General features: G+C 39.3%; 1 protein-coding gene across 2 annotated transcripts in view; it reads left to right on the plus strand.

Annotated features, from left to right (window-relative positions):
* NCAM2 (neural cell adhesion molecule 2) overlaps positions 12,667-17,929 on the plus strand; it is a 264,222-nt gene continuing 258,959 nt past the window's right edge. The window contains exon 1 of one of the 2 annotated variants that reach the window (XM_021403529.1): positions 12,667-13,485. In XM_021403529.1, the coding sequence (XP_021259204.1) occupies positions 13,434-13,485 (52 nt within the window). In that variant the 5' untranslated portion in view covers positions 12,667-13,433. The remainder of the gene's footprint in view (positions 13,486-17,929) is intronic. The other variant, XM_021403523.1, reaches the window with a different exon arrangement.

A 17,929-nucleotide genomic window follows, 5' to 3' on the forward strand; every position in this document is an offset into this window, starting at 1 on the left:
TTTCTGCTCTTAATATTTTCATGCCTTTGGCAACCACCTGTTTTGTTTGTGCGCTAAAGCCAAAGATAGTTCCAAGAAATAAACATTCAGCACATAGTTCAGGGAATTCAACAGATCATTCCTATAACTGATAATTGAAGAGTGCCCTTAAAACAGGATGTGAAAATTCTGTGTGATGGAAAACAACACTGCACTGCATGACTAGGGAACTTTCTTGAAAATCACCCCAACAGTGAGTGACAGGTGCACTTTCTTATTCAAGCACTAAAGGCCAAATATCTTGCAGCAGCTTCTTTTTCTCCCCCTCACCATCAGTAATTTGGGATTTGATTAAGTTTGTTCCTTTATATTTTATTAACCTCTTGGATTAGATGAATGTAGTAGAGGAGTAGACTTATTCACATGTAATGGTAAAAATTGTTAAAATCAGTTGCAGGGCACAAGCAGGCCAAATGCAAACAGAATTTGGTTTTAATAGACCACTTATTGTTTTCTTCCTGTTTCTTTCATCTCTTACGATAAAAACTGTCCTTGCAAATGGGACCTCACCTTCTCTGGGCTGGCAGTTGAAGCAAAAAGTATCTCTTTTTTTCTTTATCATATTATTCCTCAGAGGAAAGACAGTATAATAAAGATTGCAACCCAACAGGGACATACAGAATTCTCCCCAAAATGTTCATCGTGCAGTTGATTCAGGTTTTTTTTTTTAAATCAAAATATCAACTTTTCATTTAAAATGAATTAATATCCTGGAACTAAGATAAGTCTTCATTTGCACAAATCTCATTAGGTTAAATGCCTATTTACTGAGTCAGACACAGGCACTGAAGTTACGTTGGGCTGCCGTATCCTCATGAATGGTGGGTACTCTGTCCTTTTTGTTGTCTGAAACAAGATGGAGTGTTCCAGCTCTTCAACATGCCAGTCTGAAGTTTTTGTGGCCAAAGTGTGTGTTGTATTTTGTAGGTGTAAGGCATCTAATTAATACTGATAATTGAAATAAACTACTTTTTATTTAAGTTTTATATCTGTTTTATTGAAATAACATTCTTAAGTCAATTTTTTTCATAAAGTTAATCCAATATAAAGAAATTGCTTATAAGCTATTTTTTTCTTTTTAATTTGTCAATTATAAAAATATTTTCCTGATTTTCAAGAATTCAAAAATACCTCAGCTAAGACTTAGCTGCATCTTGAAAAAGTCAAACTCCTTTTGTATGGTTGGAAATTCCTGTTTAATCATAATTCTGGAGTGCTTGTTTCCTCTGTCAGACTATCATACCCCCAGATGCCCTCTAATAATCAACCTTACTTAACATGATGCTGTTTCAGGTTGTTTAAATCTGACTATTTTACCAATATGCATACCTTTGATTTTTCATAGGTCAATTTAAAAACACAAGTAGTTTCAAAAAAGATAAAGTGTACTTTGCATTAACATATACATTGTAGTAGAAGGCATTATAAATCAGAATTAAAGTAAAGGTAAGCTTTAAAAATAATGTGATGTGTGATGCCATTTACATTTGGTAGATTTTGATTTATTCAAATTCTGAATAAATAAAGGAAATACTTTCATATACAACTTTGTCAACATTGTTGTCATAAAGGTTTGCAAAAGCTGAAAACTCAAAGAGACTTCTAAAATGAATTAATCTTTCAAGAATATATTTAAGTATCAGCTATTCCTTTTGTAAATTACTACTTATACCAGGCTATCTACTGCTGGCTTGGAGGCTGTCCATTGAGCTGACTACCGGTGGATAAATAACAGAGAAATAAAAGGACAAATTTTCTGTTTTACTTTGGCAATGCCTTTGTTTCTACAGTAGAATATATGTTTAGATGTTTCAAAATTCACAGCTCTTTACAACCAAACCAAAACAAAAAAAACTTGAGAATAGCTTTCCTCTAATGCAGAGTACAACAGTCTCCTGATTCTTACTTACAGGAGTATAGTTCTATTGAATGTCTATCTTCTGTTTGCTGCTCAGAAGAATGTCAATACCTCTGCAGCACTGATAAAGTCCTAAGTAATCTAATTTGATTTTGAAATTATCTCTTTTGAAGTAGAAAAGGGTAGACAGACTAAATGAGCTCCAGAGGGCCTTTCCAATCTAATTGTATTTTTCAGCTTGCATGATTTGCAATTGTATTCCAAGCAAACTACAAGTATGCTGCTCAAGCTATAAAAGATAGAAAACATACAAAGTGGACTTTTCTGATGAACCAGATCTAGACTACAGAACTCCATATTCCAGGAATAAAACTCATAAGAACAACCAGACAACAATTAGAATCATAAGAAAGATCCATTTCCTTTAGTAGTTTAAGAGTACCTCTCTACTACAAGTGAATCAGTATGTTAGTTTTCAAGGGAAAGAGTATCTCTTTTCCCATTTGAGGGATTTCAAATGCTAAGATGGCAAGTACTTAAATTTAGTTATTTAAGAGTAATTTGCTCCTCGGCATATAACTAGAAGTACATGCAGGAAAGTGAAACAGTTGCTTTGCTTGAATTGTAGACACTTAAGGGAAAATATTGCAGCAGTTCCAAACATACATAAAAGCTTAACATTACAGAGTGCATAGATCATGGAAGTACTGCTTAAGAAATCCTATTATTTTGTTATTTAAAGTTGTATGGCTATAAAGATAGAGATGTACAACTTTGTACTGAAACTAGTTAGATAAAATGTTTTCAAAACTAGCGTAAAAAGAGGGGTATCTGCTTGGCTCTTCCCCCCCACCCCCCCTCTTTTTTTCCATCAAGAATGTACAAATTAGAAAAAAACAAGTATACTACCAGTACCCAGAAAACAAGCGGTGCATTGTTTCACATATGAGTCTTAGTAATACATTCTTGTAAGCATTCTAGGAAAGACAAAAGCAAAAGCAAATTCTCCAACATTTTCCTGCTTTTTTTTTTCAAAAAGCTCCTAAGGGCTGAGGACCCCTCACAGAATGCATACTTTGTTGACGCTGGTAGAAAGGGTTATGTGTTAAAAGGCCCCTCTCAGCTCTGCAAATTTTATTTACTGTGAATAGCACAAATTCTGCAATCACACTGTGGACCACAGGAGGTTTTGCTTGATCACAGAAATCAAAATCCAGACCCATATTTCCAAATCATATTTAGAACAGAATTAAAACATTGATCCTTCAAGCTGACTCCCAAATAGAAATGCTGAAAGCAAGAGCAATAAAATAACCAGGAAAGGTTATTTTTTTTTTTTAAGTAATAGTGCTATTGTACAATATATTACCAGCTGTTAGGATGGGGATTTTTGAAACTGTTTAGATAAATGTAGTGTGATTAACAGGAAGTTCAGCTTCAAGTCATACATACTTTAATCAGATTTTAGCAAACATAGTTGCAATACTTCTTAAAATATTTTGACGAATGTTAATACTGTGGCCAATAAAGATTTCTAACATACTTTTTATATGTTCACATGCTACACGGCTACCCCAACATGTTAACAAGAGCTGTACGAGAAATCACTATGCTATCTTCTATAAATGTCAGGTCAGTGAGCTTCCTGTCCTTGTTACAGAGTAAAATGATGTTTCTTTGCATCCTGAGGCCATCAGAAAGTTTTTTTCAAAAGTGCATGCTCCAGTTCAGTAGCCATTTCAATACTGCGGGTGATAACTTGGGGCACAAAAACATTTTGTGCACCCAGCCAATGTTAAACTCTGGCCAAAGCATGATCTGCAGAATTAAAAAATAAAGAACAAACGTGAACTGCAATCACAAGTAGCAGTCAAATTATATGTTTTATGGGTATCAAAGAATGTTAAAACAAATTTATAATAGGGACCGTTAAAGAAAAATACTATAAGGACAATTAACAACTCATCCAAAGAACTTAAGAAAAAGAGTGGGAAAATGAAAAAATAATACATAGAAATAATAAAAATGGATTGTGATATTGATATCAGTGTCCAAATGGACTGTTACTATTGGCCTTCATTGAATAATCACCCTGAAAAGGGTTTGATTGTACAGCAGCATATATGACATAGGATAAGGCTGATTGCCCTATCTCATTAGTGAGCTGAGCAGCTACTCTGGTTAGAGGTATCTCAGGAGAGCAAACAAAATGTACTGGATATTGGTTCTGATATCTCATAATTCTCCTCAAGAGTCTCCCCAAATTATTCCAGTATTGATGCTACAGATAACCTTAACTGATAACGGTAACTTTTTAAAGTGACACTCCTAATACCTAGTATGACTAGCTGGAATCAGAGTAATTCTTTTTTCTTTACCTTTTTTTTTTTTTAATAATTGCCAGTTTTCCTGGAGCTTATTAATAATTACTATTATTTCTTAAACTCATTGTACATACAAAAGGCAACTCAAGAGCTCATGCTGATCATTATATACACTACTGCTTGGAATTTCACAACAAGAATTCTATTAAGAACTAAAAAAAAGGAATAAACACTTTCATGTTTCCTGTACTTAAATGTTTTCAAGTGGAGATTTAGTTGGCAAATAATGTAAATGAAAAAAACTAAGAATGCCTCTTAACACCCTACATGGCTGCTATCTGTAGCCTCATATAAGTCAGACAACAGGGGGGGAAACGTTCCCGAGGCAACCAGGATGCTAAGAGAAAGGAAACTACTGCAGAAAGATTTAAAGCTTTCTTTCTCTTGTATCTGCGGAGTCATAAGTTAGAGTCACAAACTCATGGAGTCTATGAGGCAGAAAGGGAACTCCTGAGATCCTCTGGTCCAACACCACTGAAAAAGAAGGGTCAGACAGAGCAGATTGTCCAAGACTGAGTCCAGTCACATTTTGAATAGGTCCACAGATGAGATTTCAACAGTTTCTTTGGACATACTGTTACAGTGTTGGAAATTCTTCACAGGAAAATAAGACTTTTCTTAGTTTGAAGGAATGTAATTTGAAGAAACATAGGAAATTGAATTTTCTGTGCTTCAGTTTGTGCACGTTTCCCCATAACTGGGCACCAATGAAGAGAGACTGGCTCCATCTTTTCTGTTCTCCACTTTCACACAGTGATAAAACCCCCTTGAGCCTCCTCTGTTCCAGGCCATACATTTCCAATTCTCTTGGTTTTCCATTACTTATCAGATGCTCCAAGCCCTTAATGGATCCTTTTGGCCCTGTGCTGTACTCACACCAGTATATCTCATTGTCTCAGCACAGGACCCAGCACTCTGGATGTGTCTCATCTGAGATGAGCAGAGGGGAAGGTTCACCTCTCTTGGCTTGTTGGCAGCTCCATGCCTAGTGCAACTGGAGGTTGTTGGCCTTCTTTGCTTAGAGTACCTTACTGTTCCTGGTCAGCTTGGTGTCCATCTATTTGTGTTGTCACTGCTTTAAATTTCGAATCACTTCTGTGAATTCAACTTTGATGAAAATTTAGTGTAGGATTCTTTAAGAACTTTACTAGCCAACATGGATATTCTCAAGTCAAAAAATAATTTATACCTCAGTCAGTACCCTTGGTCAAAAGCAGACAATGCCATGGAGTTACATACAAGTCTTTATTTCCATATACCTCCCACTGGTTTTACCCTCCTATAGTTCTGCAAGTATAGGGAACAATCCAGTCCTGAAACAGTTTTGAACTCTTGGTATAGGTTTTTGGTTCTACTGATATAGGTTCTGCAGATTTGAGAAGTTAAACAAATAAACGCAAAGCCCTAGAGAAAATTAATATTTAAAAAAATTATCAATGCCTTATATAATATTTCTCCCTTTCTAACTCTCATTCTTCTAGCAAATATTGATCATTCTCAAACCCGCCGCCCTTTCTTTTTCCTATGAAGTACAAGTCAGACCAGCAATATATACAGTATGCTGATTTCTCTTGCTTGTCAAAAACGTAACTGATGATTTCATCAGTGTTATTGGCACAGTTGCTGCAAAGGAAAAAAAAACTTCTTAGCTTGTTTTCCCTCTGACTATCTTGCTTCTTCTGCTGTAATCTAAATACTCTATAGCATCATGTTTTATTGGTGGCAATTATGAGATTTTAAAATGTTCTTTTTATTTTCAAGGAATTTATCTAAAACTCAGATGCTTCTACCTTGGAAGGTGTATACAATTTTAAAAATAATGTTTAATGCTGAATCTAAATTGCAGCAGAAATTTCTAGAAGGATGACCTGAGTTCAGTTCTCTGGACTCGTCTTATTTCCTGTGTTTCCGGCTGATTTGAGGCACAAATAAACTATCACTGTTGAACAGTCCATGTTTAAAGGGTCTGAATATATGCATAGGCATCGTGCTTATCTGAAAACAGAAACTGGAACATCTGGAAACTAGATCATGTTTGAGGACCTAGTTTCACAAGCATTTCAGTAGAAAGATATAACTGTGCTTTCACAGAGTCAATTCTGCAAAGGTTGAGGTCTGCTCACATAACACAGTCATTCAGGAAAATTTAGGCCTTCATACATTTTTAGGATCATTCTTTAGCTGGATTTTTCCCAAGTTTTTGGCGTGGTAACCTATGGAACAGGATTCCCTGTGGAATAAAAGTCCCAAATATAATCCCTCTGAAATTAGAAACCAACACATTAAAATAGGTATTCATATAAAGCAGAAAAATTTTAGCTCTGCTAAATTTGGTAGAAAAATTCTCTTTCAAAATCTGTTTTTCACACTGTTGCTTACTTATAACTTTACATCTATGCAGAAGAAATACATTATAAAAAGGTACAAGCAAATGCATTGTGAAACCAAGTACGTTATTATTTTAGGTATTTGTAATTTCAGTATTTTTCTAATCAGTATGTCTATGTGATTTTTTTTGCTTTCCTGTTTTTTAAGTTCAATATCTTTCCAACTTAGTGTTCCTTGCCCTGAGAATATTTAGTGCATACATGTTCAGCTGCTCCATAATTTTGATGTACCCCATTGTTAATGTGGAAATAAAGAAATTTTCCTGAAAAACAAAAGAAAACCCATCTTCAAAGCAAAGTTCTTGATAAAGTACTGTGGATAGTATAGATTTGATTTACAATACAAGATTTTGCCGCATTTTTTAAGACAGACTTCATAACACCTTAATGTTTTCCAACATGAGTGGTTATTTATTAGAAAGCATTCATTATTTACACTGAAAATCTAAACAAATTAAAAAAAAAAAAAAGTATTTTAGAGCAGGATGTTTATTGTTAGAATGCAGTGTTTAGAGGAACCAAACAGAGAAATCCTATCTTTCAAAACTCATCAATTTAAAAATAGTGATGGAAATGCTGTGTAACCAACATAGCTAGCCTTTTAAACTGTTTGCTGTACCAGAATGCTAGAACGTGTCAGGAGCTCAGAATATTTCAGCAAAGGAGCAGATGTCTGCTCATGAGTAAGAACTTCTGAAGCTGTAGGTCTCAAATTAAATTAAAAGATAAGTTCTAGTATAAACTCTGCTTTTTAGAATACATTTCTTTATAACAGCATTGAGTCAAAATCCACAATGTTTTGGCTCTTACATCATTATTTAGTTAATAATCTCTTCCTAAATCCACAACTGAACTCTTTTAGCATGACTTTTCCTTTGTGTAGACAGCTGGAGTTGCAGACCCAGTTCTTTTACCACATGGATAAATTAATATACTTAAGCAACTAGTCCTTTCTTCCTAATCTTATTTATGTATTTCTAAGTCCTCCACAAAGATTTCACTGGCTGTTGACATCCCTCATTTTGGCCATCGTACCTCTTTCCTCATTTGTATGTGGTGTTAAGTCAGCAGCTGTTCAGGTCTGAAGAAAAATGGGACAGCGAGATGGATTTGGGGTAGTCAAATTGCAAATCCCATACACTCTGTTTAATCCAGACAGTGCTTTAAATGTGTGGCACATTTAGCATCAGGATATAGAAGTGTAACACAAATGTATTCATAAACTTTCTAATTTTTACTTTCGCTCTAATTTCACATTCCGGAGATAGCTTTTATTTCTTTGGTCTGGGTTTTAATATGTTTTTGGTGTTTGCTGTTAATGAAAGTATGGGTGGCTGAATAAGTGTGATTTACATTTTGTTCCAGATGTCTCTGAAATTTATGATGATTCCAAGGACTTCTGGAAACAAGTTTCACAGTCATAGAACAGTGTCTGTGTTTTGCACACACAATCACTTTAAAATCAACCATTCTTCAAACTCTTACCATGCAGCAACCATTCTTTGCTACTCCACATACTGAAATATCTTCTGTACATTCTGGTTAGGGCCAACAAACTTTGTTGTTGTCTCATCTTCAATGCTACAGTAATAAAATATTTGTGAAGGTCATTTCAATTAACCGATATTGCACTAAACCAGGCATCAGTACTTGCATGATCTGGCAAGGTAGTTCATCTAAGCGATGTTAACAAAGGGCTCGGGCGATTTCAGTAGCAATCTATCCAAAGGAGATGTTTGCACCTGTCAGTCATGAGGGAGACAGTTGCAATGCGCTAAGGACACGTAGTAATTCATGAAACATTGTTTAGTCACATCCACAACATTCCCAGATATTAAATACGAAAATAGAAAAAAAGGAATCTTTGCTCCAAAAATTGTACGAAAACATGTCTACCTAACATAAAAAAGAGTGCTAAAATGAAGAAAATGGTGGCAGAGTGGTTGTAGATAATAAGAAAACCATAACAGAGGTAAACAAATGCCATGTTGCTGAATGTGTAAGCAGTTACACTTGAGCCAAGTGGAGCACCACCCTAGCACTGGCAGATTCACTGGCAGCTTGGGAACGATTGTTCACAAGGGTGGATAGCGATAGGACAAGGGGGAATGGTTTTAAACTGAGAGAGGGGAGGTTTAGGATAGATATTAGGAGGAAGTTTTTAACTCAGAGGGTGGTGACGCACTGGAACAGGTTGCCCAAGGAGGTTGTGGATGCCCCGTCCCTGGAGGCATTCAAGGCCAGGCTGGACATGGCTCTGGGCAGCCTGGTTTAGTGGTTGGTGACCCTGCACACAGCAGGGGGGTTGAAACTCGATGATCTTTGAGGTCCTTTTCAACCCAGGCCATTCTATGATTCTATGATTCTCAGGTGAAATAACCAAAGTCTCCATAACCCCACCCACATATCTGAAGCTGACAGTGACTGTTGAGAGTTCATGGCTATTTGAGTGACTGATTGGAGACGAGGAATAAAGTCATACATCTAGAAATGTGGTAATGTGGAAGATACAAAAATTTTATCCCTAGAATTCAGACAAGCTGCTTTTTCCCATCTCTCAAATACTACTTTTGCTGCACTACAATATTTCCCTTAGACATATAAATTCAGTGTATTGATTTCTTTTGTCAGCACAATGTTTTATATTGTAATCAAATTAGCACACTGTACTTCAAGCAACCTTGCTATCTTTTAGAATTAAGCAGTCATTTCACTGGAAAAATAATTTCACACATGCACTTGTCATTATTCAATTCTAGGAGTGGTACAGGAATTTATCCTCCTTACACAAAATCCATGAGTCTCTTCTTAGTATCTGAGTAATCTCAAGATCTTTTTATGTTTCTCTAACAGGAAGGAGAATTCTTTATTTAAAGCCACTTGAAAGAGAATGGAAACATTTTTTTTACTTTTTCTCATAAAATTTTAATCCAAAATGGTAGTAATTTTAGATCTTTATAAAAGTCTTTATAGGATGTTAAGAACTTGAAACATAATAGTGGTGCCAACACTTATGAAACCATCTTTTGTTTATTGTGCATCATTTCCTCACCACAACAATGCTGTTATTCACTGTTGTATAATTTATCCTAGTGCCACTTTAATTGTGCTTTCAACGTTCATAGGAACACATTCTATTTGGGATAATTACTCACTTTGGAGATGATCAGCAATTTGGTTCAATGAGCACCTCTGAAAATTACCCTAAATGTCTGTAGAAGGCGTTTTCTTGCAAGCACAAGATACTAGGTTTGTGAGAAGGTTGTTTTCTTTTTACTCTTTTTGTCTTTTCCTTTTCTCTCTCCTTTCCCGCCTGGAAAATGTCTGATGGCTGCTCTAGAGCATTCTGCTTCTGCAAACGATTTATCAGTTATTTCTAGATGTATGATCTCTTGTTTGTTTTCTTTGTAACTGTGGCATGAACCTATGATCCCCTAAAACACTCAACTAACTCTAAGGCGCTTCCTTAACATTTCAGTTTATGTTAGACAAGTAAGCAAATCCAGATGGATCCCTTGTTTTCTGCAGGGAAACATGTATTTCAGTATAAATATCCATTATGAAATCATCGCTAAGATTTAAATTTCTCTATTTAATTACATTTGCATCGAACATGCAATCATCAATCAATTTAAAAATAAAGTAATCCTTGCTGTTCCTGTTTAGACTGCAAAAACACTGTGGAGATGGGTCTTTATAAACAAGTTCAGCCACAGGAAGTTTATGGATCCCCAGCTCTTCTAAACTGACTTAAGTGCAGTTTAACAGCTTAAAACTGTTTTGTTGCCAGAGCCTATTTCTGACACATTTGTTCATACCAGCTGATTGGCTACCAGCAAGGCAATCTCTCTGAGCTAAAGAAGTAACTCACATGGGGAAAGGGGCATTCTTGTTGTCTTTCTATCTTTTTGCTAACGTCACAGGTAGTAAAAATTCTTAGTAGAAAAGGTGTGTATGACAGTGCAGTGGTGAAAGCTGGAGAATATTGCATGTAAGATAAAAGTAAAGAAATATACAGATACCACTTTGGTTCTGAGTATGGTATCCTAAAAGCAGATCTATGGTACTAATCAAATATGTGTGTAATATTATGTAATATTTTCCCTGAGATTCTTCCGGCAAGGCTTTTCAGTCTCTGGAGCTACATTTTAATTTGCTTCAAGAACCTGTCAAAGTTAATGCCCCCACCTTTGAAATATCCACCTGGGTAGAATGGCTACTGTACCTCTTGAAGATACATCCCTTGGCAGATCGTATGGGATGCTACTCACTGCAGCTCATTTCTGGTCTTATTTCTTAAACCATCATAGCACGAAAATGTGGTTTTTTTCTGCCATCGTGTCCAATAGTCTTTTCCAACTTAATGATCCTATGTTTGTTATATATGTGATATTATCCACAAACGTCTTCTAATTCCCTAGTCTAAGCACAGCCACTAAACTCCTTGTCAGGTTCCCCTCCAGTAAACAGCATTCTATTTAAAGAAAAATACCACTATACAAAGAATGGCAAGCATTACAGGCATATCATCATTGACACGGATTAGTGTTTTACAGCACTTTGAAATGCTCATCTTTTGGTTCATTTAATGTATGGTCACAAACAGATTATAGAGCCATACAGATAAGGATGGCAGAAAACCCGAGCACTTTTTCTGCATCTTTCTAATCTCTGATTGCATGACCTCAGCGTGATCTGCTGCTCTGGTTCAGTGTGATACACATTTTGAAATCCTTCTGTAAAAAATGAGCTTTCAGTAAGAAACAACGAAACCCTGCATACTTACATATTTTTTCCTCCTACCTCCTCTCCTTCCCTCCACTCCCTAGTCTTAGGATCCTTGGAACATATCCACCAGGTAAAAGTTAGCATATATGAGCACACCTGGACCTATGTGTCTACTGATGGACAAACCAGCTGCTGCCACTTCCTTCAGTGATGAAGATTTATCACGATAGCGCTCTTTCTAGTATGTGTAGTCCTTACAGGAAAACAGCCTACCTACTTCCTTCTGTATTGTCTGTGGGATGCCTGTGTACATAGATTTCACGTCTGTGTACATGTGGAGACCAAAGTGCTTCTGCATTGCTTCTGGCTCTTAAATAAAGCAGACTGGTTTTCTTCGTTAATACTGTATTTGTTGCACATCTGCTGGATGGTTATGTTCCAAACACATCAAAACCAAAGATAAATTTGTCAATGGTATCTAACCTACTTCATAGTGAGGGTTTCTTGATTTCTGTCCAACAAGATTTACATTTTCTTAAAGGTTTTTACATGATATTTGCTTTAATCTTACTGTATTGCTTCATTAATGATGTCTATTTCTGCAGTTGGGCACTGTGGCTGACAGAACATTATTATCTGATGGGAAAACGGACACCAAAAAACCTCCTTTCATTGTGCTTCCCCAAACCTGGGCTAAGGACCCTGGCCAGAGGTGTTTGCAAGACATCCAGCAGAATGGCTCCCAAGTAGGAATCCTTTCGTCACCTAACAGTCTCAACCGAAGCGGACTCATTTTGGATTTCCAAAACTACATGAGGAATTACAGTTCCATGTCCACTTACAGGTACTTGAAAACTATTCTGTTCATTTTATAATAGGCTGAAAAAACCTTTACTTTCAAGAGCAGGGTCCCTTCCGATGTCATCAAGCCATATGGTCCTGATGGACATCCCACAGATTCACCAAGCAATGGCAGAGCCCTCAACCAGCACTTGCTGTGCATGTCCCTAAGTATCCGGAAACACCCTCTCCCGAGGAAAGACATCCTGTTTCACTGTGTACCTTGTTCATCCCAGCAAGACCTGCTGACTGTATCATTTCTTCCTCCTACATCTCGTAATTTTCTAAGACTACTGTGCAGCAAGAGTCAAGCTGAGGGATTTGTCTCCCTTTCCCTCCTTAAACCCAAATCCTGTTGAAAAGGGCAAAAAAAATTATTAGGGGTACGCTAATTTGGATTAATCTTTTATTAACTGCTAGCACCGCTCGACATTAATATAAATCCACTTCTGTCTCCTCTCACGTATCACACAGGTGGCACGGCTGCAAATTTGTAGAAGCTGCTCTGGAGACCACGGCTTAATTAATGTAAGGCATAAAAATTACCTCTGGATGGAAATCCATCTCCTTACTTTAAAACGGGTTTTTATTTGTCACCAAGTAAGATTCTCAGCGAGACGGCGCAGAAGTACTGTAAAGGTAAGCGAGTTACTTTTTATTGGCTTCGTTTCCTACACAGCCGTGAGCAGCAGAGGCATTCTCGCCCTCGGTACTAACAAAGCTCAAAACACGCGAGTGCCAGCAGACCGCTAAGCTCTCTGAAAAGACGGCGGCGAGGCGCAGACACCCGCAGAGAGTCCCGCAGCGCGCTGCCTCTGAGCGGTGCCGCCGAAGGCAGCAGAGCCCCGCCGCCCCGTGCGGGCTGCCTCCCTCAGCCCGCCGCCCCTCAGGCGCGGGAGCAGCCCCCGTAGAGCCACGGTGGCTCGGCTGCCGGCGAGCCACCAGGCGAGCCGGCTGGCTCCAGGCTGCCCGCCGCCACTGAGCTCGGCGGAGGGATCGTCCGGCGGTGGTTCGACCGTGCGTGTGTCGCGGAGGGATCCGCGCGGGCCGCCGTGTGCCCGCCTCCTGCGCGGTGCCGCTGCCTCCCGATATAGTGCGGCGCGGCACAGCGCGGGCAGCAGTTGACGGGCGGCGCTGTGTGGTGCGGGTTGCGAGCACCTCCAACTTGGGACTGTCCGCCGGCGGCAGCTGCTGAACATGAGCCTCCTGCCTCTCTACCTGCTCGGATTGCTCCTCAGTAGCGGGCAAGGTAGGAGCGGGATTTTATTTTATTTTTTATTTTTTTCTTTATTTTTTTTTTTTTTTCCATCTCCGAATTATTGCCGCTACGCGGTCTCTGCGCTCCGTCACTCAGCTTTAGCGTGTAACTGGGGAAGGAGGAAAAACCAAAGCGGTGTGTCAGCCGGGAGCCGAATTAAAACGGATCTGAAAGTTGTTCCATTCCCTCGCCCCTCCCTTCCCGAGCGGTCTTCGGGGCGCGGAGAGAATCGCTGATGGGGACAAGGGGAGAAAAGCTGCGCGCTGCTCCGCGCGCTTCGCTCCGCTCCGGGTTGTACCTTTTTTTTTTTTTTGTCGGCGACGAGTGTGGGAGGGAATTCAAACCAATTAAAAAAAAAAAATCAGCTGGGGATCGCGCTCTGAAATCTACGTGAGGGGGAGGCAGCGTGAGCTCCGCTCTGGGGGCGGGCGGGAGGCAGCCGGCCGCGCTGTGCGGGCGGTGCTGGCCGCGGGGAGCCGCTCCCGCGGGGCAGGTGCGCGGGGCGGGCGCTGCCGGGGGCCGCGCGGTCGTGCTTAAATTAAAAAAAAAAAAATCAGAAGCGGGTGGCTGTCACCTGCGTGGTTACCTGCGGCTCAGCCTCGCCTGAGGGGGCTGCGGAGCGCGGCCGTGCGCGCGGTGCCCTCTGCCAGGACTGCCCGCCGCGCTCCGAAGTGTTGAGGCAAGTTTGAGCGTTGCTCTCGGCAGCCGCCGAGCACCTGGGAGCAGCGCCCACGGGAAGGGCGGGCGGCAGCTCCCGGCTGTTTTTTTTTTTCCGTTTTTTTTTTTCTTTTTTGGAGGAGGTGTCAGGGAAAATAAAAAAGAAATGCGCTCGGTGCTAGCCGAGCTCCGCGTGGGAGCGGCGGGGAGCGCCCCTCGGGTCGTGCCGGCACCCGGCAGCAGGGGGCGCCAAAGCTCCACGGCGACGCGCGGTGCCGGCCCCGGGCGCTGCCCCGCTCTCAGCTCCAGGGCGTCGGGCTGAGCGGGTGGAGGGCGGCGGGCCGCGGCTAGGCGGCTCGGCTGGATGCCGCCCGGAACCCCTCGGAGGGGCGGTGCTGCCCGTTGCGCCTGGGCTAGGTGGTGAGGGGTTCAGCCTGAAGGTGTTGAGACCGCAGCTCCGAACGTCTCCGCCTTCGATGTACTCGCCTCCGAACCTCCTGCCATGCAGACATTTTGTCTTGGTGTTAAGTAGTGAGACTCCACCGGCTGCTCACCGTTTGCACAGAAATACTTCTCTGCTCTTGCCACTTCGGGACGAGCTCGGCGTGTCTCCGGATTAGCGATTGAGAAGCAGTCCGGAGGCTTTCCAGTTTAGCGGCGCTGGGGTGGCAATGGAGAAGCATTCCTAGGTCTCTCTACCGATCTACCTGGGTGTAATGGTGATAGGAACGCGGTCTGTGGTTCCTCTAACGGAGGGACGGCAGACAGCTGGTTCGTGAAGTGTGATTACTGCAGCGTGGAAAGATTGCATAGTTTCGGTATCTTCCTATTGCAAATGTCAGGAGTTAAATAATGGAGTGTAATTCGACATGCCATTAAGCAGAGTTCTAAAAATGATAGCACGACAGGGGAGGGAGATGGGAAGAGAAGGATGAAATCTGAGTAAATCTAATTACTGGTAGTGAGTTATAAATGTCAACACAATGAAAGAGCCCTTTTTAAATTTATTCTAATCGATGGAGCGCAATTGTTTTAAGGTGGGAAGAATTTTTTGGAGTAGTTGTGGAAATGGTCATGCAGCCTCAATCCACAGTGAGGGACAGTAAATGCAAGTGGGAGAAACACCTGCATATGGAAGGTGGTTGGTAGGGGAAAGGCATGTTCTGCAGTGATTTCTTTGAAAATAAGCACAGACTTGGTCTGGAATTTATTGCTCTTTCTTTATTATTATATTATTCCTTGGCACCTCCTTTAGGTAATCTTGATGTATCTTGAAATGATTCACATGATCTTAGAGACCATTCCAAATTCTCTGGGGACTTACCCTCTTGATATATGATAATTATGATTTTTTTTTTTAATGTTGAAGTAGAGATGAAGACTTTGGATGGTTAAGAAAAACCCAGTAACAGGATTTGGATAATTTGCTTCAGAAATATAGAACATCTTAGGCTGAGGGTTTGTATTTTTAAGTATGTAGCTGCAGTAGATGTCATGGAAAAATGACTGAAGCTTCTTCATTGTGAAGTGCTGTTGTCTAAGACTGAGGCGAGGAAACTGTGATGTGTTTGTTCCATTTCAGAAAATAGAAGCAGTTTGAAAAACAAGTGGCTGACGGCAGTCCCTTCTCCCAGCCCCCTTGTGCTGAGAGCTTATGAATGTCATAATTATCTACTAGGGCCAAATATTCCCTCTCCTAATTTCATCACAAGGGAGGAGTTTAACTGACAGTGTTATTATGCTAAAACAAAAGGATTTTTCTTTCCTTAACCTTTCAAAGCTGCCCAGAGTGAAAGGCTCAAACTTAATTAGCTTTGCTTTAATAAATAAATAAAAAAGCAATAAACAAAATGCTCCCCTTTTACCATGTATAGTGATACAATGCTTAGAGTAGACTTCATTAGTTTTTACCAGTGTCTGGGGATGCTGGCTTAGAATGAATGAAATGGATACCTTCCCAGATAGCGAAATCCTATTTCTTTTACTGTTCTGCGTAATATACAGTTCTTCAGGTTGACAAAAAATTGCAAAGCTGAAGTAGAAATTGCTTCACTTACCGAATTTAATATATTTTGCATTCATCTTCAACACTTGTTTTGGTGAGTACTTATTCAGTTATTGTGCTTCAGGTTTCCTCTTCATGCTTCTTTGGTACAGAGTTCTTTTTTGTTTTTAGTTGTGTTTCTCTTTACAAGTGCTTATAAGGGACTGTTTGTTAATAAAGACTGTTCCCCAAAAGAGATACCAATATGTACATCTCGTTTACATGGTATAATCACTCCCTAGAGTCTTGCTGCTTTCTGCTTTTTATGTTTGAGACACATGAAATTTTGAATTATCAAAGTGAATGATGATTTGTCTACTGGAGTAAGTGGAACAGTTATTATGGCTCCGACTGTAAACTGAAGTCTGAAACCTGTCCTGTGACTTCAGCTAGGCAATATTTTCTGTTACTAGTTGATTTACAGAACTGCAGTAAGATGAAAATAATTTGTCTACTACATTCTCTCCTTTCACCCTTCAAAAAAACTATAAAGGGAATGTTTGATTTGCTTTTTAAGCCTTTGTAACTTCTCTTCATGTGAAAATGAAAATCAAAATATCTGCTTGAAAATAAATGTCTGATGTTCTAGCAGATTTCCTTGAGAATGCATTCTTATGAGGTATGCAGCTTTGTTTCGTGCAATCTTATACAAAACACTTCATTTGGGGAGATTTTTACCACTTGCAGTGGCTTTACATCATGAAAAGTGTGAGATAGAAAGCTTCAGCTCCATGCCTTCTTCAGTAAGAAGTTGAATAGTGTCACAATTATTGTTATCTATGGGAATGTTACTGTGGTGTTATGACCTGTTCATGTATTATTTGCCTTTAACAGATTTTTTTCTAAACACTTTGAGAACAAGTATGGTGTTTGCTTGCCCTTTCATTGACCTTTTGAGGTACCTTTCCCAGGTGATTCATATTTACTTACTGGTTTCGTTCCAGCTTACTCCAGTAATCTTCCAGTTATGTTCAGCACGTGCTATTTGATTCCAGCACAATCAAGCCAAGTTAATATGATATTTTGGAAAACACACATTTTAACTGCGTGGTAGTTGTAGATCCATTATTGAAAGAGTAGGACTAACTATCTAGATAGATAATATGGGTAATACCTCATATTATCTATTTTAAACAGTTTGCAGAAACTAATTTATACCAGATTATTTTTTTAAGTGCGCACCTTAGTTCTTATAAAATAATTGCAGTATACTCGAAGCATGCTGCAAGGTATTACATGTTACAAGCCATTTGAAATTGGTTTTTGATAGCTCTTGAAATCAGAAATATAGGAGAACTTATGGATAACCTGATAGATTCCAATCTGAAGGCTTGTTTAGTCTAGTAGATTAGATCCAGGCATACTAGTATCTAGTGTATCTTATTTTAATATAATTAATTATTCTGACCTAATAATTGTATCCTGTTTTCCTTCTTTTTTTTTTCCATCCATAGTATATTGAAGTGCTTTCTAGCGTAGGTACTTGACTAAAATCATTCAACTTATGGTGTCTCTTTGAAAGCTCTGAATTTTTTTGAATGATAAAAGTGCTCAAAATACAACTTGCTCTTATCTCAATAATATCAGTAATCTGAGGATGTCCAGCTTCAGTAGTGTAATATTGCATTCTTTAACAAAATCTTTTTATTGCTATTTAAGCTCAGTTTAACTTAGTACTGTGGTTGTGTGCCTTTAGATATTTTTTGAAGGATGTCAAGAAAATGAAAGGAATTG

Source organism: Numida meleagris, chromosome 1 (genome assembly GCF_002078875.1).
Source record: "Numida meleagris isolate 19003 breed g44 Domestic line chromosome 1, NumMel1.0, whole genome shotgun sequence".
Lineage (NCBI taxonomy): Eukaryota > Metazoa > Chordata > Aves > Galliformes > Numididae > Numida > Numida meleagris.